At 43.5% G+C, this 22,521-nt stretch overlaps 1 protein-coding gene across 1 annotated transcript; it reads right to left on the bottom strand.

Annotated features, from left to right (window-relative positions):
• Nucleotides 1–3,078: 3,078 nt before the first annotated feature.
• On the bottom strand, nt 3,079–8,044 carry crip1 (cysteine-rich protein 1). Its single transcript, XM_018734025.2, has 5 exons — nt 7,740–8,044; nt 4,499–4,593; nt 4,130–4,187; nt 3,504–3,558; nt 3,079–3,345 (listed from the first exon to the last, which is right to left on the bottom strand). The coding sequence occupies exons 1-4, from the start codon at nt 7,777–7,779 to the stop codon at nt 3,518–3,520; spliced, it is 234 nt and encodes a 77-aa protein (XP_018589541.2). The 5' UTR covers nt 7,780–8,044; the 3' UTR covers nt 3,079–3,345; nt 3,504–3,517.
• Between the last annotated feature and the right edge of the window lie 14,477 nt (nt 8,045–22,521).

Below are 22,521 nucleotides of genomic sequence, written 5' to 3'. Positions count from 1 at the left end.
GATTGATGATTCAGTTACACATGTTCTGGGCGTATGGACTTTTGTTATGGTTAACTGTCAGCTTTTTGTTTGTGAATTGCATGATAGCCAGTAATCTCTAGTGATGATGTTGATTTACTTTAGTTTTTACCTTGGTTTAGCTGGACAAGGCACTCCGGGGCACCTTTCACTTGGAGTTGCATGTAACACTAGCAGTCAAGGACTTGGACTTGAATGTTCCAAGGTACGGGGGGGTGTGGTGGCGCAGTGGGTTGGACCACAGTCCTGCTCTCTGGTGGGTCTGGGGTTTGAGTCCTGCTTGGGGTGCCTTGTGACGGACTGGCGTCCCGTCCTGGGTGTGTCCCCTCCCCCTCCGGCCTTGCGCCCTGTGTTGCCGGGTAGGCTCTGGTTCCCCCGCGACCCTGTATGGGACAAGCGGTTCTGAAAATGTGTGTGTGTGTGTTCCAAGGTACTAGCATTTGGATTACAAGTATGACAAGGTTAGAGCTGAAGAAATTGTGGCTTGAATAATGAGCTGAACCTATCCGTGGTAGTCTTGAGTCGGTTATGGAAGTTACAAGTCTATGTTTCCAGCTACCATGTTCCTTGCCCCCCATGTATAAGTTGTAAATGTAATACCCATTGCACCTAAATTTTTAAAAATTAAAAATGATGAATTTTCACATGCAAAACACAGGTGTTGGTGAAATGTGACCTCCCCCTGTTACAGCCTGTCTATGTGTGCGAATCTGTGAGCTAAGTAGGGGCAGCTGTTTGGATCAGAGGATTTGGAGATGTCCCTGGACACCCACTTCAGCCATGTCCTGTGCTTCAGCCCAGCAGTACCCCTCCCAGTCCACTTCCCACAGCCTGCAGATGGAGCAGAGAGGGAGGAGGAGGAGGGGGTAATAGTGGAACTTGTCCATCCATTGAGTGGCCAAGCAGATGTGAGATATCTTACAAACAGGATGTTAGGGCTACCCAGCAATCACTGGGTTTCTGTCTGTAATGTTGTACAATATCAAACACATGTATCTTCCTGTTCATTTCAACACTATGCAGAAATATAATTTTTCAAGCAAAGTTTGTTTCTTTGTGCTTCAGCCAGCCCATACCACATGTACCACATTTGCCATGGTTTCAGATGCCAGAGGCTTGTGTGGGAGGAATTCAGTCTGGGCTGGAGGGGATTTTGGCCTCTTCCGCTCCCTCTCCTTCACTCCTTCACTCTTTTGATCGCTATTTCCTGGTATTTCACATTACAGAGATCTGTGAAAATGAGACTTTTGTTGTGTAGAAGCATGAGGTGAAATGGAGAAGGAAAGAGGAGGACCAGGATGGAGTATATTAGGTCATGTTTGGGTCTGTAACCATGAAATCCCTTGTCCTGAGACACAAGAAGTAACTGCCAGGCCTTATTGTGAGGAGTAGGAAGAGGAAGAGGAGGAGGAGGTATCCATTACATGCTGTGAGATGGAGGTGGATGGAATGGGGCGAGGCAGGGTTGCTCACCATTAAACTATGAGGGTGTGAAAACACCAAACCCTTAATGGAAGATCCTGTTATCTCAGCATAAGACTTCATCTGGTGTGAGCTCACGGTCTACATGGCCATTTGTATCCTTATTACAAATCCAAGTGACTGTAGGATATTCTGTGTTCAGTAATGTAAGGAGAATATGCCAACATGATCGACTGCAAAGCAAGAAACAAGTAAGAAACCAGAGGTGCCCTGAAATTTCATGTTCAAGACACATGATGGAGCTGGAATTGTACCCTTAAGTTAGTAGTAACCATGTGGAGAACTTTTCCCAATGTACTCAGCTTTAGATAAGTGGAAGAGTGTAGCTGTTGGCAATGCATTGCATATGAGGGGAAAAAAAAATGTTCTCCTCTCTGGGAAACAGCAACAAGGAGAGCCCTTGTGTGTGGCCCTCGCCTGTGCTCTTCATGGGTTTAATGAAATTTATGATTGCTAATTCAGTTACCGCATGTTCTGGGCATACAGACTCTTGTTATGTTTAAATGTCAGCTCTATGTTTGTGACTTGCGTGACACCCAGTAATCTCTAGCGATGATGTTGATTTACTTTCGTTTTTACCTTGGTTTAGCTGAGCTTGGCAAAGAATATATTACCATCAATACATCACATTATATGCTAAAGATGATTATGCCGACGTTTTACTTTGCATTTCAAATTTAACAGAAAATTACTTTTAATCTGATGTAATTTCATAACACACAGTTATGATGGTGCAGAAAGGTAGGAATTTACAGGCTTACATGAAAATGAATTAAAATATGAAATTAATCTATCTAAGGGGAGGCGTGGTGATGCGGCGGGTTCAGCCGGTGCCCGTTGTGTGGCGGGTCTGGGGTTCGAGCCCTGCTTGTGGTCCTTGTGACGGACTGGTGTCCCGTCTGCGGTGTGTCCCCTCCCCCTCCAGCCTTGCGCCCCGTGTTGGCGGGTTAGGCTCCGGTTCAGGCTCCGGTTCGCCGCGACCCCGCTCGGGACAAACAGTTGTTGACGATGGATGGATGGATGGATGGATGGATCGATGGAATTAATTTATCCGTTCACGCCCTGTGTTACCGGGTAGGCTCCGGTTCCCCGTGACCCCGTATGGGACAAGCAGTTCTGAAAAATGCGTTCACTGATCTTGTTAAGAGCTGCAGGTGAACTAATTAAACTTGACTATTTTTGAAAAATAAAATCTGAAATAAAACTGTTGTTTGCTCACCCACCAGGTTCGCATACAAACTAATTTCCTGGGCCTTCTTCAGTTATTTCTGATGCATTTACCTGTAAAATGATTTCCATCAAATACTTAAGCATCACGCTTGAGAAGTATTTTTACATAGTGATATATTCAGTTTTCTATATGTAGACCTGACACTGTGTTTCATGATCAGATCTGCTGAAGGGTGAACATTTGCATTTTGAGTGCTGATAAAAGCTTCTTATCAAAAATGTTACAACAAGACTTCAGGTCCTATAAGCACTTCTGAAACTTTGTTAGGGTGCAAACATTTTAATATGCAGTACAATATGAAATACTGATGTTCTTGCACTAATGAATTATTTAAAAAGAAGCTGACATTTAAGGCAGATTTTTATTTTTTAAAAACAAAGCAACTGAGCTTTTGCTCTGAATCCTTGAAACATTTATCAGAAATTAATATATCTGTCATGCACAATTACGGCTAGGTACGTTCATGTAGAAAGCACAACGAGTGACAAAAACTCTAAAAGGAATTCCAAAAATGGAATGTTTTGGTTGATGGTTTTGGTTTAAAAGCATGATTAACAAGACTTTCTGAACGATGCCTTCGGACCATCAGAAAGCTCATTCTCACGGAGGTATTCCTGGACGGGAAAAACACATTGAGTCTATGCAGTAAAGTCAAAAAACATACATAAAGCAAAGTGATCTTTTGCGAGATGTACTATAGTATTAATGTACATTAATCAGCATTTCACTGTTCTCAGATCAGTGTGCTCACTACCGTCATTGTCTTCCTTACCTTGTCTTTTGCATTTACTTGAATGTGTGACTCTCAGTGCCACCACGTCCAAATCCTGTGGGTGTGAATTGTAAAGGTGTCATAAAGGCACACACTTTTTTTTTAACGACGGGAAATATATTTCAAGTTCTTGCCGGGGAGATTCTACAATTGCGTCCTCTGCCTTGGCTCTGCAAACCTTTTAAATAAACTCATTTTCCACCTGTATGGTACCCAGACAACTCACTGCCCTGACTTGGATGACACCATACCAGAGTAACTTTCCAGCACTCCGCCTGCACACTGTTGAGTGTAGTAGTAAAGTCAGAGGAACAATACCATGGTAAGCTGCCTATCCACAGGTGGGTAAATGTGTACAGGAAGAAAAGACCTTTCGATCGTGACCTCCATTGTTGTTAAGTTACTCATACTTGTAGTGAGTCGCACGCTTGGGGTGGATCAAGGGGGACCACATGGGGCCTTGTCACACACCACAAGCACGAGCCCCACCGTGCACCTCGGATGACCAGCAGCCGACATAATTTTGTGCCGAGCAGCAGCGTTAAGTTGCCGCTACGTGCGACGCCCTGAGGGGCGTATTCACAGCAATATTCACCGCGCTCGTTGCACTTCATACGTTTACTGACCTTTGGGCCCAAAGAGCGCTCCGTAGCATGGAGTGTTGCAGTAGGGTTTTCCGTCATGCTGGAAGTAAACAAGATACATAAAAATGAACGACTACCCGCAGAACCTTGGAAGCTGTGGGACTAAATATCACATCTGTGTCCAGTTACTGCTTAATCGTGATCAACTATTTCATAATTACGTTTGGCACCAGGCTACAGGGTGTTCTGGGGCCTATTAAAATGAGTCTGAATATCTCTTTCACACCTAAAACTTTACCGCACTGCAACAAATGTCTGTTCGTATGCGAAATTGTGGTTGGGTCTCATGTCGACACGGCGGCAAGGCGGGAGCCGCGTCGGTCGGGCGTGCTCCAGGTCCCAGGTGCCCACCTCTGCATGCGAGCCAGCGGACAGGGTCTTGTTGCACTTCTCACATTTGAGACAAGGCCTGTGCCAGTCCTTCCCCAGCGAAGTCACCCTCTCCGCTGCAGCACACAGAGACAAGCTCAGCCAGTCAGAGAGCATGTCAATGACCAACAGTTACGAGTATTTTTTCTTTATGTTTATAGGCTATTGAACTTCATTGTAAAAAAAAAAAAAAAAAAACACAAAGACAGGAAATGAATGTTTTTGCTTTGGACATATTTTGTGCTGTGGGTATTTAAGGTGCAATAGTAATAAAGGGGCACTGAACTGGAAGAGAGCCAGCCATGGCTTTATTGGAAGACACCTTAAAAGCAATGTATTTATTGTAACTGTCAGTAAAATACAGAACCATCTGACATGTGACAACGTACATTGAGACAAAGCTATTAACTAAACTGTAGCCGTTTCTCATCACGGAAACCGCTGAAGCGTTGCCTCATCTCCTCCGAATCTCCCATCCCATGACAATACTGTAGACTTTAAGGGGAATGTTTTGGGCGTGATCACAGGAGAGGGACATTCCCTATGGAGACAATCACATACCATAAAACTGATAAAGAGTGCCTTAACTGCTGGGAGGAACCCTGGCAAGGGAGGTGTACCAAAGAACAGTTATGATAAAAAGAAGAGAAGGGCTGCCAGGCATGTCATGTGTTTAATGATCACACAAATGTGGGGGTTTGAAAAGCCTTTGCTTTCATCGTGTCACATGTAATGTTACCGTACTCTCACGAAGCCTATAAAATAAGTACGTCTATTCAGATGTGCGGTGAAATCCCCATGAAAGAGACTTGCTGTTGTTAATGTACGTGACGATGATGACAAAAGTTAGAAAAAAACTGCAAAAATTCCGTACTTTGTTAAGCGTTGAACGTATTGTTGTGAATTCTCCTGTGTACTGGTGAGAGAGTGCGTATTTAATTTTGCATGCGCGAGTGTCGGCTTTTGATTTACAGTCCCAGCGTTCGGCTCATCCCGAGAGCATTTCTTTGCACGAGAATCCAGCCATGACATAAACGACCAAACAAGTACAGTGTTTAATTACGAAAAAAGGGTTAAGATGAAACTCCCCACGTCAAAATCACACATAAAAATTTTTAGCATGGTAGTGGGTGTGTTGTTCATATCTCTGCCAATGCGTCAGGAATAAGGGCACTTAACTTTTAAGAGGAAAAGGCGTGTCACATCGGACCACCAAAATATGCACCAATTCTTACTTTTAAATTGATGCCATTCTCAGAATGAACAGGGTTTTTTGCTGTGTATTTATGGAATTACCCGTGATTTACACTCACTGACTGGGTGGCTTTCCTTACCCACTGACATCAACTGCCATAGTTTTGTCTTGTCATGATCGGCGGTAAAAACACGCTCCAGTTCCTCTATTCATTCAATATGGGTGTACTTACTATTTAACTCATTATAAAAAAACTACCATTAAGTGCAGTGATTTCCCATGACAAGTTGAGACAACTCCTATCAAATTCCCAGGCACACGTGCCTTTTGTCAATAACAAAGGGCGTCCAAGACAAACAGCGTGTGAAATCTCAACGGAAAAGTGTGTGGTCCTCCTCGGCTCAAAAGTACACTAGATGCATTTTGCTGCAATTTCACATTGTTTCTTCAAACAGGTTTCACACCTTGTCCTGTAGTGTGAAGTGATAAATATTCCGGTGACAGGGTGCGTCCTCCTTGCCGCCCATCGTGATGGGCTTGAAACTTTTCAGATGAAACATTTCCTGCGTTCAGACTTTATTCTGATACTACGAGTACGACGCTCTGAGTTTCGTACGCGTGAAAAATTGCTTTACGAGCTACTCCGAAATTCTCGGGTGTCGTGGCCTCATTCCACATGCCGTTCCCTTCATTTGCACGAAGCGAAACCTTGCTCTTATGACTGCCTCTGAAAAGCGACTCAAGTTATCCTTTGGCTTCGAGGCGTTTTCGCCGGAAACCAGGGCTTTCCTTTTTTTCCACAGTGCACTGATCTGCACTCGTCTCACTGGGTGCGAGCGCTTCCTGAGCAGAAGCTCCAAACCTTTAAATGTTACACGGAGCTCTGATACGAGAAAGTGCCTGCGACGGGTTCAAGTAGCCTACAAACAAAAACTGACGAGAAGATGGAAGGGGAAGGATTACAATGAAAAATGAATGGCGAGGCCATAAGGTTAGGCGACAGCTGTCAAGAAGCCACTCTGCATAACGTACCGGTATGTGTGTAGTTTCAGTATATGTTCCTCCTGATGGCAACTGCTTACTGCACACATACTCATTCAGCTGTAAGTTCAGTTGATAACTTCGATTTAAACTTGTAACATTGGATTAAAAAAACGACTTTTTTTCATCTCTGCAGGTCTGACGAGTGAATGCGCTCAATAACTGTTAGCTTCAGTCCCACAGCATGTCTCAAACAGGAAGCAGACCATGTGTGACTTACAGCGGATGCAGCAAAGTTGACTTCGTGAAAAACAGCGTGATTCTCGGCCATCGCTTCAAATGATCATATTTCCTAATATTTCCAATGAAGTCTTTTACTGCTGTATTTTTAAAAAAATAAGTTGTTCATGCGGACCCAAGATAATAGGGTACCCAGGGTCTAAATCAGGGGCTAGAGAGCGGTCACCCGAGCAGTCACTGTGGTTTCCTTAACTTTTTTGTTTGTGACATTTTTTATGTGCTCACATCACTTATTTATGTCTCTGTCTGTAAATTAAACAATACAAAATCAGATTGGTGTGACTGTTTGTCCCTGCATGTTTGTATGTACTTCCTGAAAACTGGAAACCGTGCGCAAACAAAAACTGCATTTATTGAAAATCTTATTTACTGAAAACTGAAAATCATGTGTAACCAAAACCCCAAACTGTACAGAACTCAAACTGTAGGTAATTTCATCTTCTATATAATTTGCTATTATTAAGGGTAAAATCATGTCCTGTGTATTATCATAGTTGTTAATAATAATAATAATAATAATAATAATAATAATAATAATGAAAATGAGAATAAAGGTGCCGTAATGTATACAATACAAATTGCTCATCAAGCCAAGGTTAGTAGTGTCAGAAGAAAACTTCTTCTTGCATCCTTTTATTGCTAAAGTGCCCAGTCAGTAACTTGGTGCCACAACAACAAGCTACTGGTCAGTACGTGTCCTGCAAGTACTATGGTAAAGCAGAAGAGCCCAGAGTAAAGCAGTCTTACCAAAGTACACCTCCTTGTTGCACTTGGGGCACTTGGGCATCTTTGCACCTCGGCTCGGGTGTGTCTCCCACTGAGGCCGGTGTCCTGTCCGCGGGTCAAGGGCTGTTCGGTGAAGTGCAGCGTGACGTCGCGTGTGCGTGTCCCTTCTGCAGCGCTGTCGATGTCGATGTCGCTGTCGCTGTCGCTGTCGCTGCCGCGTCCACCTGCTCCCTCCGGGCTCTGCGCTACACACACACACACACACACACCCGCCCGCTTCATTTATACGGGCTACCGCTGAACACACACACACTTCGAACGCGGAAGAGCAAAGGGGCGGGGCTGGTGTGTGTGTGTGTGTGTGTGTGTGTGTGTGTGTGTGTGTGTGCGCGCGCGCGCGCGCATTCCTGCATTAACGAGACGAACCGCGTAGGAAGCGTAACTCAGAGACGGAAAAAAGTGATGATATGATGATCATGATGATGGCCTCTCCCTCGAGCCCCTGCGAAAAATCACTTATAGTTATTTAGGAGACTGACGAGACAAAGACTCGTCTTATTTTCTGTTTATCCGCTCACAGGAGATGCTGGTCAGTCAACTGTGCGCTTCAGCCGAATTATTGAGCGCAGACGAGACGCGTCGCTTCGCTTCACTCGGCGATCGATCGCAAGAGTTTATATCGCACTGTTTCTCGCTCACTACATTTTATTACGATGAGTTGTTTTCCACAAACACTCATCCATCCAGTAACCGCTTTTCTTAGGCAGGATCGTGGTGGTCCGGAGCCTGTCCCGGAAGCATCTGGCGCAAGGCTGAGAGGGGGCACACCCTGGGTGGGACGCCAGTCCATGGAGGGGTAGCCCCCCCCTCCGCCCACACACCCACACACACCCACACACACACACAGAGTCGGCCTGGCGTCCCCAGTCCACGTGAACCACATTGCCCAGGCGGACTGCACACAGACTGAGTGGGGGTCGGACCCGCGTTCCTAGGCAGCACCCAGGCGCTACCCGCTGCGCCATCGTTCCGGAGTCTGTCTGTTTATTATTATTAAGTTCCGTGTATCATGGTACCATATTCCACATGGTGTGTGTGGAACACACACTGGCTGGTTCTGCCCTCGCTCTGTACTAAAAACTGCGCCTCTACCTCACAGCTAAATCAGTAACTCAAACGTTTCTGACAATAATACATACTAGTCATGTAATAAAGCCAAAAAGGGCTGCCCCATTTTTTATTTCGACTAAAGTTTACTATTGCTTAGTATCTTACTGCCAGCATCGAAGCTCTGCAGCTGATACACGCTGCTGCTGCACAAGTTGTGTTTGCAAAGCGTTCCCATCTATCTGCTCTACTCGTTTCTGTGCACTGGCTTCCTAGCTGCTCAGATCAAATTCAGGACGCTGGTTATTGTCTGCAAAAGCATCAACAGAACTGCTCCCAGCTATTTACAGGTCTCGATCGACCGCTAGGCCCCAACCAAACCGCTTCGCTCATCTACTTCTGCTCGCTCGGCGGTCCCGCGCACGAAAGGTAAAGGTTCTCGGTTCTGGGCCCGTTGCGGTGGAGCGACCTCCTCCCCCTGTCGCTCAGAACTGCTGAAACTCTGTCTACGTTCAAGAAGGGTCTGAAAACTCACCTTTTCCCTACTCGCTTCGCCCAAGATCTCTCCAGCTCACGTAAGGCGTAAATGTTCACGCGCCCTAACTTTGCGATCATCCCCAGATGAGCCTTTAAACAGCCGCTGCTCCTGTATCGTATGTAAATGTTTGTGGACGTTTGAAAAAAAAATGAGGGTGATCAGGAATCGTCTATTCTGAGTTACCTACTCGAGTCTTGCGAGGAACATCACATCGGTTCACGATATAGTGGAAAGAGAGAAATTAAGTTTACTTAAGAATCACACGTCTGCAACTATGTCTCTTTCTCCTAATGTAATGTTCAAATTGTATTTCTCTGAGATGTACGTCGCTTGGAGAAAAGTGTCTGCTAACGAATACATAAATGTAAATGTATATTATGAGCCTGTTTTTAAAGAATCGAAGAATCAGTAATTGTGAAAAGTAAAGTACACTTTTTGCATGTTGTACTTTCAACACGTAAAGTAACGGTTTACTGTAAGCGTTTATAGTTCAACGTGAATACTGGAATATTTGATATGAGCTGTACCAATGACACCGTGACAGCGTGTCATGACAGCACTTCTCCACCGAGCTATTACCAGTAATATAAACTGTAATCCCTGGAGGAAAATAGTTCTAAAAGTTGGCTGCTGTATTGTGCAGAGTGACTACGCACCCACCCCATCACATGTGTAAGACTGTTTCTTACTAACAAGTTCTGGAGGTTAATGTGGTGACAAATCCGAGGAGATGTTGCTAAAGTGACTTCGGCTGTTTCAGCTGAATCCTTGGCCAAAAGGTAGGGCTCTCTGATGTTTGTAATCACTGACTGACAGGTAAAGCAAACCCCACAGTAGACAAAAGGGCTTGTTACCTAAGTTTACAGTGCTGTACACAGATCACTGAACCCCAAGGACAGCCCTCTCTCACCTCATTTTGTGTCCAGGCCATACATTTTGGTAGCAATTACTCTTCTGCACAATATCTGTTTGTAAATGTACACATTAGTGTTTGGATGTGTATTTCTGAATGTCTCAGTATTTACATTTATTTATTTAGCAGATGCTCCAAAGTGACTTCCAACGAACTCTATGTAGTGTTACCAGCCCACACACCCTATTGACTTACACTGCTAGACACGCCACTTACACTGGGTCACTCATCCATACATCAATGGAACACACTCTCTCTGTCACTCACACACTATGGGGAACCTGAACAGCATGTCTTTGGATGTGGGAGGAAACCAGAGCACCCGGAGGAAACCCACGCAGACACGGGGAGAACATGCAGACTCCACAGAGCCTGAGTGGGGATCAAACCTATGTCCTCTTGAACCACCCAGGCGCTGTGAGACAGCAGCACTACTCAGTAGCACTAGTACTCATTCGCAGTATTTGCACCATTATTTGCATAACGTTATTTGCATGATTCTGTATGTACAGAATTATGTATGACTCACTGGCCTTGCTGATAGCAGTCATTCAGATCATCCTCTTCTTAGTTGAAGTCATCAGCAAGAAATCCAAATACTGACATCCACCTGGAGTGCCGTTCGGTTGCTGACGGTCTCAGGTTAATGTCAATGGATGAAGCTCAATGTTTGGCACCCACGTTTGTGAGTCTAAAATGTGGCCCTTTTTACAGTAAAGTTGAGGTTTAGTTGTGGGATCACTGATAGAATCTGATGAAAGAACGCAAACGTTTTCTAACATAGATTGCATTACTTGTAATAGATCCAAGTTTCCTGTAAATATGTTTTATAAATACAGTATGTTGCTATGAAGGAGAGAAAGCAGTGTTTTCAGTGTTGCAAAGCAGCGGAAACTTATGTCATCACTTCTGGTCTTGGTGGGACGTTGGCACAGAGGGCAGTGCTGGTGCTTCACAATGTCGGAGCTGCAGCTTCAGACTTGTTTTAGATAAACTAGTCATTGGAAATTCTCTCCATGAATTATTGGACGTGATTGCCTTGCAACAGATTGATGTCCAGGGTTTACCCAGCCTTAACACCCCAAGCTTCCTACAAGAGGTTTTGGACCACCATGACCCTGATTTGGATGAGTGGCTCCTGAAATGGGATGGAATTATGGATCCCTTTTGCTCTTGTAGCAACACATTGCATCATTGTACTTCAAACTGAACATAAATTCTGTATCAGCCTCCTTTATTGAAGATACTGGTTGATAAATCTGGAAAGACTTTGGTCCCCTGTGATAAGAAGCAAATACCTATTGACTATATCAGACTAATTTTGAAGCCTCAGTGGTGTCTTTTTAACCTCTTAAGTCCCACAAATGCTTTGGTCATTTAAAGAGATCACCTTGGAGATTCTGTCTCATTTACCAGGTCTATACGGGGTCCACAGACTCAGACATATAAATGTGAAGAAAATTTCTTTTCTTGATGTAGCCCCATTACTGTTGGTAAAAATATGATCAAAGGGGAAGCCCCTTAACATAAACTGCACTTGTTTCTCTGAATATGCACAAGAGTGCAAACCACAAATGTCACTGATGATCAGTAGATGACTGCTTGATTAGTACTTTGCTTAGTGTAAAGCAGCATCCCACACCCTCTCCATCAGGAACTAAAAACTCTCTCCAATTTGTTTAACTAATTTGGTTTTCATGACCTCAGCATTTGCTGTAGCTGTCATCTGAATGCCAAATGAGTCTTGGCTGGGAGAGCAAATTGGAGGGAAAACAAAATGCACATTAATGCTTTAATTGGCTAATTAGGGATGCTTCTCTAATAGGTCATAGTAAGTGAGGTCATTAACCCTGCTAGGCTTGAAAAGGCTAGATGGGTTTCTAAACATATGCTGAGATTGTAAGGAGTTTGGAAGGAATTTGGGTCTGGCCCTTGAGCCTAGCAGGGCTTCACCGGTGTCCTGAAGGGTCTTGGAGAATGTTAACTTTTCATGGACATTTGGACTGTAACGGAGTTGCACAGTAGTTTCAAATGATGTAGCTGCCAATGGTTGCAAGCTGTATATGTTTTACAAAGTGAATTATAGTGTTCAAAGACAACCTGCAACAGTAGCAGTACTAAATGTTGAAGAACAGCATTGGTTTTAGTACCACCTGAATTCACTTCTTGGCTCAATGCGGTGCTGGTATTTGCTACCTGTTTGAGTTTTGTGACAAAGCACGAAGGAGTCTTTTGGGCTGTTATGTGGGTAGAATTCTTGCATCAAGTTCTGTATTCATACATTGATGAAAATAAAATGCACTGAACGGAGTTTGAGTGTCAACGGCAAGGGGTGTTGATGACACCTCTCTGTATGTGATGTGGGCTCTCTGGTCTTGTTTCCACACCATTGCAACACCTATTCATCAAAGGCTGCTCTTCTTTGGACTCTAGGAGCTGAATGCCTATGTGATGATAGAATTACTGAGAACATAGAAAGAGGTGATGACACAAGCAGTGAGGGCCTATTTTGCATACAAGGCACTGTCTGGCGGGTGTAGCAAGGTGGGGAAAACAAGATAAGGGTTCTCATTGGGAGGATGTCTTTAGCAACTGCCTTTTTAATGTTCAGTGTTTTCATCTTGTCTTAAAAAGACTGAGGTTGTGAGTCACCTGTGTAACTTGCATGATGAAAATACCCGGTATGTAGAATGTAAAATGTCAAATTCTGGGCCTCTGCACAGTAGCAGCTCTGTCAATCACCTGTTTTGTGTTCTTAGTCTGCAGAAGCTTATTATTCTACCCTAGCTACATGGTAGAATGTCTCCACTTATAAGCTAATAGAGTAGCCAAAGTCAGGCAGGTCATTTAAATTGCTGTCCTTTGTTCTTGATATGGTTAACAAGTGGGCTCCGAAAGAAGGGGTGTTGCTAACTGCTGAGTCATGATCTTGTATGCACATTAATTTGCTCACGTAGCATTTGCTGGCTGGAAAAAATTTGTAAAATCACAAATGGGAATGGGTAGAAGTGTAGTAACAGTGATACATCAATGAATAAACTCTGTACAGTGGAGAAGGGTGAAATATTTTCTTTTCAAACTATGGGACATCATCCCACTGTCTGTGAGCCTTAATGGAAGAGGTTCTGCTCTTCATATTTTTCTATTTTGCCAGGCCCCCACCTTCCTCCAGTCTGAATGAGCCCTGCCTTCCACATAAGCCCTCTGCTTAATAGCGTGAAGACTGATGCAGGCTTAGTGTAGTGCTCATACTGCTGAAATGCAAGTGAAAGGCAAAGCAGAGCATCCTTCAAATGTGAGTTTTGAATGTCTGCCTTAGTTATTGACCTCACTTCATTGAGAAAACACCACTTTAAAAACAAAGTGGTGTTTCTGCTGTCCCCATGTGTGCTGCCCACCCTCCCCCCAGGTGTATAGAGACTGAAAATGCATCATGAAAAGCTATTAAAGTAACTACAGACAGTTGGACTTCCTTGGGAATCCAGAGGAAGTGAGAGCAAAACCCTGGACTCTTAAGTAGCTGCTGAAAAAAGGACTTGACAGCAGGCAGCTGTATTGGCGATCTGTGGGCAAAAGAGATGATCACATTAATTTTTGGGGGATCTCATTACTTTATCTGCTTGCATCTGTTTTTCTAATGCTTCTGCAAAAAATGTGCCCAGTGGATGTTTCGACACAATCATTGCTGGAACGGCAACCACTGCGATATCTGCTGCCTGAAAATCTAATAGTGCGAACAATGTAGAAATGACTTTCATCACCGTGCTTTGCACTCAAGTTGCTCTACATTGAAGTTTCACATTGATTGTTAGAGGTGCAAGAAAAGGACAGAAAGAACCTGAACAGAGAACTAGAAAAATGTGAGAGCAAGTGGAAGAGAAATGAAATTAGCAGACTGCTAATGGTTTCCATGAGTGTGCCAGAGAAATCAAAGTGGGCGTGTTTAAGAACATTAATCTGAAACTGCTGACTTCAAAGGTCTACTATTACGCTGCATTTTGGAGTCAGGCCTGGTAAACTTCGGAGCTGTTTAAAAAACAAATCCAAATATGGGAGGGTGAAAAATCGTTTCCATAGTGACGAACCTTGAATGTTATCAAACATTAGCTTCCTGCACCGTGGCAACAAGAATGTAAATAAAAACACAAGGCATGTTCATCTAAAAATTCACCGGCTCGCTTCCTGCCACTCGACAGAGGGAACGGCTGCAGAGAGAAGGGCAACTGACAGTTGAGCAAGAAATGAAAGCTCTGCTGGTGAATAAATAGCCGAAGAGAGTTACAGCAGCCAAAGTGCGATTTACATGAAATGAGAGGAAACTATGAATGGTTCCACATGTGCTTTTTACAGTGGCACATTTTACTGGTGTGTGGAAGCAAGACTTCAATAGTTGCTCTCACAAGGATATGTAGAAATATATAGACTAAAACGTGCATACAAATTCAGGCTTTGGTGCTGTGTCAGCGTTCCTCTTTGTCGATAGAAGCTTGCGTTCAAATTGTGTTGTAAAGACCATGGACCTTCATGCTGGCATTTTGTTTTGGGTATTGATCACAGAATCCTTGTAACTCATATTCTAGTAATATTTCCTCTGTATCAAGACATCTGGCTATGACACTGAAATGATTTCATTTAAAATTGAAATGCCACAGTTTTTACATTAATCTTTGTTCTTTGTCATATTCCTTCCACAAGGAATAAATGGGAGGTGCGCTGGGCAAACAAATCATGAGTTGAAGGCAGGTGTCAGAAGTAGCATATCCCACTGTCTTCAATTAGTCTGAGCTTTGCTACTGTTGCAGTGACACCCCTTAAACTTTATGAATAAGATCTGTGTTTTTACAGACTTTCTGAACAACAAGAACTGCCCTTTTCTCTATTCAAAACCCCACCTTAGAGAACTGCGGAGTTCCAAACTTCAGTGCCGAAAGTGGGTTGACGGTGCTATTTAAGCCCAAACCACAGCCCATGTTTCCTCCACATCTATTAATGCTGTTACATAACCATGCAGCTCCACCATCCCACAGTGGGACATGAATGGGAGGTTCTGGGCAAGCAAAATCAAAGGGAAGAAAGAGTAGCCTCCTGGTAACAGTGCAGTAAGACGAAGTCCAACATCAACTATTCTATGGCCTTGACTCATGTGTCTACTTGTGTGATAAATGGGCAGCGCTACATTGCCACGGAACTGTGCGCCAAAATAAAACCGTGTACACATTGTCTCAATGCTTTCCTGACCTCATAATTTAATGTGTTCCTAGAATCTTTGCAGATGCTTAGAAAAGGTTGCCGTTTGCTTCGGAATAAAGATACGAAAGGCTGATTTTTTTTTTTTTTTTTTTTTGCACAATTAAGTCACAGCTTGAATATTAATATTATGTTCCCCTTGGAGGGCTTCAGAGGCCTTAGCAAGAGGAAAGTATAGTTTTCCCATTGTGTGGAGCCACATACCAATTAAGTTTCCAACAACATATGAGTCCAATCCAGCCATTCTAGCCCACTGTGTCAAATGCACTACAGCAGCTGCCGTGTGTGTAGGAAACTGTTGCTTACAACTGATTTCCATGAGAAACTTTGCCACTGTCAACAAGGGAAAGAGTGAAGTAGCTCCTGGCGTCAGTGACTTGCACTGTTTTCTCCTTGCCGCATTTCACATAAGTCACTTCTGAGGACTCCCCAGGACAAATGCCGTAGCTTTGATTCTTAAACATGCTGTGAGGTAAGATTTCTAACTGTGAAGGATAACTTTTGAAATATTTTGAATTTGTTCCTTCCTGATATTTCAAATGTAAACAGTAGTTGTTGCAAAGATTAGTACTGATGCAAGTAATGGAAGTAATTCACTTATAGGAGGCAAACAGACACTATGATTCACATTCATTTTAATACATATCCGCATAAACACAGGTCATTATTATACAACAGATGGACAGGAGACCTGCACTACAAAGGGCAGGAATAAGATGAATTCACAAATTCAGTGAGTCAGAACCCTGAGCAAACATTGACTTGTTATCCCTTCTCCTTTCACTGGAGGTCTCTGAAGTCTGTGGAAGGTAAACCAGGAAGCACATCAAACAGCATCCAGAACCATTCATCACCATCTGCCGTCAACCAGCTTGCTGACCAGTCCAGACTCTCATGAGAACATCTTTACCTTGGGTTTCTCCCAAAGTAATATCCTTGTTCAAACATCTTTGATATTTCTGTGCTGAATAGCTGAACAACCCGACAGTTTCCCTACTGGAACTGCTTTTCCTAACTTTGCAGATCCTTGCTTTTCCTTCTTTTGTTACTCCGACACGTACTGCACACTATAAACACGAGATAAAGCCGTTTTCACCTACCGTACTTGTCACACCTCGATTCAAGCAATCACACACTCTGATGGGTGCCACAAGGTTAAACATATGACACCTCATAAACATTACTTCCACCCATAATGTGCGTTAAGACAGATATTAGTACGTTGTTAAAATGTAGAGCTGCACATACATGAGCCCATCTGTACATCAGACTGATGTGGAGCACAACAATAGTCGTCCAGGACAATGGTATCACCTGTGCACAGCAATTCCGCTGCACGTTCCCTTTGTTCTCTCAATGTTACATATAACTATTTAATAGAAAATAGCTGACAATAAACAGCAGCTCTGTTTTGAACTGTGCTCTCTGTGCACCAAATTAGGATTAAAAACTTAAATAGTGGGAAGTGCTCTGTACAAAAGTCTGTTTTTTTGCCACATAGAAAGAATACAGAAAAAAGAAACAGTTGGCATGTGGAAAATATATATAAAAAAAAAGGAAATTACATACAAAAAAAATCAGTGTATCATTGCTTTCATGATGTGGCTGGAAAAACAATCAGTTGAACTTGAAAAAATCAGTAGATAGCTCAAACTCAGGCCAGCTCTATATTTACGTGTAAAGCCTGGACAGGAAGCTAATTCCTTCAGTGTTTAAACGCCATCTGCATGGTCGGATGCAAGGCATGTACTGCGGTGATTTGATGTATTGCTCTGAAGAGAAAGGAATAACATTACACTAATGAATGAAAAAAGAAAATTACAGCAATAAATTTAGCCTCGTAAATTATTTGTTTTCCCTGCCGTAAATCTGAGCACTGAAGTTGCACATCCAGTATACGAATCCTTCTTCTTGAACCGTTATATTTTGTGTAAATAAGACTGTCTGGAGTCTATTTTGTGAGCCTCCATGACAAGTAACCAAAGATAGCTGGCTGGCTCCAGAGAACACTTTGCTTTAATGATGTCCAACTCATTCTGCCTGGACCCTCGATTAAAAAGGACCGGCCGGGCTAGAGAGACTCTACAGTTAAGTATTACCTAGAGGGGGATGGAGCTTCTTAAACCCCTATGATTACAGGTACTGAACCCCTATTTCTGTAATACTATATTTTGCTTTTGGAAGTGAGTTTTTGGTTGCCATTTTCTTGCAGATGATACAGGAATCGCGCCCCTTACTGGACTGAAAAAGGGGGATAGGTACACACACACACACACACACATTTTCAGAACCGCTTGTCCCAGAGGGGATCACGGGGAACCGGAGCCTACCCGGCAACACGGGGTGCAAGGCCAGAGGGGGAAGGGGACACACCCAGGACGGGACGCCAGTCCGCCGCAAGGCACCCCAAGCGGGATTCGAACCCCAGACCTACTGGAGAGCAGGACTGTGGTCCAACCCACTGCGCCCCCGGGGATAGGTACTTATTTCTTTAATTTAGTAGTGTCTGAAGGAAAAGATAAAAACTAGGAAGTGACACTCCAGATAATCTCTGGACCTCTAATAAGAAGAATGTACTTTACATGATGAATCTTTGATGCTACAGCCATAGAGCTTATTGTCAGTTCTGAGATCCCATGGAGGATGTGCTGTGTCTCGTCAGATTTTTGGTGCCGCCTGACAGGTCCTCTAGGAAGAGGTTCCATTTAGGCCCTATGAATGTACGTGGTAAGAGAACAGCAGCCACAGCACATGTCTTAGCGAGTTTGGAGGGCTTCTCGCAGGCACCTTTAGTTGTTGAAGAAGGAGCCCAAAGACCCCATTTTGGACACTTGCCTGAAGCCTCTTGAATCAGGGAGAGTCACACTAATTCTGTCCGAAAGGACTCCTTTCTGCAAACGACCCAGAAGTGTCACACAATAATCTAGACGATTGCCCACCCCAGCAAATTTCCTTTGTCTCTGTGTTCACAACCTCATTTTCTTCTTCTTCACATCCACCACCTCTTTCTTCCCCTAAGTGGTGGAGTAAACACGACCATGGTGGGGACTGAAGAGGTCAAAAGTACATCTAGTTCTGGCTAGTTCCCTGCCCACAGACAGAGATAGTTTTACATATGTCTTTCCTAAAGTCATTGCTGCCGCCCTTGTCGTGTGTATTCTAGTTGCCGGTTGAGTTCCTGCACTAGCGTGAGCGACCGGAGGGATTGACAGTCCTGTAGAGCAATATTCAGGCTTCCCCAAAAACCTGTTTTCCAGCTCCTGCTGTGTCACCAGCCATCCTTGAGGGACTGACTACATTACCATCTGTTATGTTGGGGGGCTTCCAACTGCCTGCACCCAGAACAGAGAGGCTGCTGCTGCAAATGTAAATATAGGTTTTCCTCCCTCACTTTTCAGGTACTGGTGTATCGAAGCATCCAAAGTGCAACGGGCCAGTGGGGCTAGGAGAGATGCTGGATGGAGAGCCTAAGACCAGTTGTAGGGTAGGTTGTACAGTGCTTTTCCCTCTTACTGACTGTAGGCTCTCGTACCTGGGGAAGAATGATGGCCACTAAGTGCCTTGGCCAGTAAGGGAAGGGCTCCAGACATTTGGAGGAGCAAAGCCAATGAGGATGAGAGATGAGATGCTATTCAGTGCAGCAGCTCTTGTGAATTAGTGTTGCAGAAAGAGCTTGATGGTTTTGTGTCCAAGAGTTGCTATACAGGGTAAAACTCCTAAAATCCATACATTAGCAAGGCCAAAGTTTTAAAATAAACACAGAACAAAAACAGTTTTATTACATGAATTACTTTTTGACTACGATAAAACAGCCGACAGTACGTCACAGCATGCTGCCAATTGAGAGGAGTGCCAGCATTATGTAGTTGACCTGAGGGAAGATTAACCTCGCTGACAGCTCAGTGTGTACAGCCCGTTCCGTGACCTTGTGCGAGACCTCAGCATGCTCATGAGAGTCGTCGAATGTAGGCGGCTGCAGAGTCGTGACATAAAGGGAGATCTCTGAAGCGAGGCCAAGAAAGTCGAGATGGATGGCTGACTGCAGATATAACTCAAGCGAAGAACACACACCATAGCATTATGAATGCATTCATCTCTCTTCCAATTAGAGAGTTATCAGAAAATAAAAACCAGGTGGATTCATTTACAGTCTGTTGTTTAGATGCACTTTATTCTCTAATAAACCCAGCGGATAAACCTGGACAAAGAGCAGCATAACTGCACCAGTATAACAATAAGACTAAAACAAACTACAGATAGAAAAGGGTGTCATATTAATATGTTGTATTCTAGAAATTGAGCCACATGGGAAGTGTTACCTCACAGCCCCAGCCCCCATGTAAGGAGATTTAGGTTCTGTGGCCTCTCTTTGTTCGTCTAAGTACTGGTGAGGCAGCTGGCAGCATAGCAGTTAGAGCAGCTGCCTTTGGACCCACAGGTTGTAGGTTTAGATCCCACCTCCAGTTGTAGTGCCCTTGTGCAAGGTACTTACCCTAAATTGCTCTAGTAAAATTAACCAGGTGCATGAATCGGTAAATAATAGTAAAGGGCTTAAATTGTAAGTCCTTTTGGAGAAAAGCGTCAAATAAATGAATGTAAGTGCTCTTCAGGAAAAACAATCTCAAAGACAAGCAGTGCCCATCTGGTTAAGCGGTCACTCTAATTTGACACCCTCGGTGACTGTTTACTGTTACGCTTTGGATTTCACACTGACTCTTCATAGGCCACCACTAATTCAACTGCTGGGCAATTTCTTTTCTAACCATCAGTGCTTTTGTCCTGTGACTTCTGGCACTGATTATTTTCTTTTCTGTGCTTTCGATGAAGTCCCGTGGAGGGAGGAGTGTTAGTTAGGACCCGGTGATGAGCGTAGTAATTGTACCTTGGAGGACCACTTTCAGCACTGTGCTCTATTAACTCCTTTGTTTCTGTGGCTGAATAACTGGTTCTACTGGTGATAAACAGCATGTGGAAAATATGGGAAGCATGGTGGTAAAATGCCTGGTGGTGCGAGAAGACGTGGGTACAGTCCCCACGCAGTCTGTGTGGAGTTTGTATGGTCTGCGTAGGTTTCTTCTGGGTGCTCTGGTTTCCTCCCACAGTCCAAAGACATGCTGTTCAGGTTCCCCCATAGTGTGTGAGTGGCAGAGAGAGAGTGTGTGTGTGTGTGTGTGTTCCACTGATGTATGGATGAGTGACCCAGTGTAAGTAGTGTATCTAGCAGTGTAAGTCACCTCGGTGAATGAGGTGTGTGGGCTCATAACACTGCATAGTATCCATTGGAAGCTGCTTTGGAGAAAAAAGTCTGCTAAATGAATAAATGTAAATATTTTGGATTTTGTTTCATTTGAAAGGCAAGGGGCTTTGACTATATTGAAACACTACTGATAACCTAGTTTCCATAGCTAAAATACCACCATACACTCAATAAGGATCTGATGAGAATCATAATAATCAACATGTAATGACAGGAAGTATAACTTCAGCATCACACCTCACATCTTGACGTGGGGTGAATGTACTTCCTCCGTGTCTTTTTGTCAGACAGCGGTAAGTCACAAGAAACCTTATTAGTTTCTGAAGTGTCCAAGTAAGTGGGGAAACAAGAACTACATGCAGTAGTTACAAAAATCCACAATACTTCCCATTTGCCCTCAGCGGCACACACCGTCTACACTTCCATTTCTCTAAAGCACACAAAGAGACCTTTAAATAGCCTCCCTTTGTTCTTATAGGAAGGAGTGAACCATTTTCACCAAAAAAGGGGTATCAGCGATAAACACTTGAACTCAGTAAAAGTGACCTTCAGATGTCCAGTTACACTGGAGCATTAATACAGTTTTCCCTTAAATTACCCTTCATCGTTTTCATAAAATATAATGATTAATGAAAATGAGTGCATGACAAACATCCCCAGTAATTTATTTTCCCATTTCCATGCCACTGAGCATGGGCCACTCCGGAACAGGCAGTATTTCAGGCCACCTAAAAGCTACCTTGGGTCCTTCACCAGGCCCAAAAGCCAAAACCTTCGGGTAAGTGCTGTATTACTGAAATGCAAACATAGCACACATATGATAGATGCCCCGGGGAGAGTCGTGTATGATAGAAAGAATATAGCTAACTCACTAAGTTAGTTTTACTGTAGAATGAATGAATGAGTGGTTTTACTCCTGAGCCTTAACGTCCAACACAACGAACGGGCTGTGCGTCAAGTGTGTGTGACAAGTCAAAGTCTAATAAACTACACGTGTAGTCGAAAGGTAACATATGTTGAAAGGTGAAGCTCGGAGGTTCTCGCTTCCGGCTGGAATGACCTTCCCCTGTCACCGAGAGCTGCGGAAACTCCGTCAATGTCCAAGAAGGGTCTGAAAACTCACCTTTTCCGGATCCGCTTCGCTCAAGATCTCTCCAGCTCGTTTTTTTACGGCGTAATTGTTCACGCGTCGTAACTTCACGAGCGTCCTCTGATACAGCCTTCATTCAGCCACTACGCCGGCATTGTACTTGCTCATTTGTGTATCTTAGAATATTTAAAAAAAAAAAAAAAAAAAATTGGAGGGAGGGTATCAGGATATGTCTTTCCTGTGTTTTATGCACCTACTCGAACAATGAACCTCAGTGCAGCAAGTGGTAGGTAACTTGAGACTTTAATGTCTGCAGTCTCTTTCTCTTAATGTATTGCATAAATTGTACTTTGGCTGAGATGTATGTCGCTTTGGACAAAAGTGTCTGCTAAATGAATAAATGTAAATGTACAGTATATGCATAAAACTGATGAACATTTTACACAAAATGTCTGAGAAATAATGTATTAGTGAAATAAAGGTGTCATTTTCTCACCTAGCTATGTATTAGCATATTCTTTTCTGAGAATGCATTTGCATATTCTGTATTATAAAGTTTAAATGATCTGTGAATCTGCGCTCTGTCCATATTTTTTAAGATGCATGTAAATACACACACACACACATTTTCAGAACCGCTTGTCCCATACG

This window comes from Scleropages formosus, chromosome 15 (assembly GCF_900964775.1).
Source record: "Scleropages formosus chromosome 15, fSclFor1.1, whole genome shotgun sequence".
Taxonomy (NCBI): domain Eukaryota; kingdom Metazoa; phylum Chordata; class Actinopteri; order Osteoglossiformes; family Osteoglossidae; genus Scleropages; species Scleropages formosus.
The sequence above is the reverse complement of the archived record's forward strand: the minus strand, read 5'-3'. Positions and strand labels throughout refer to the sequence as shown.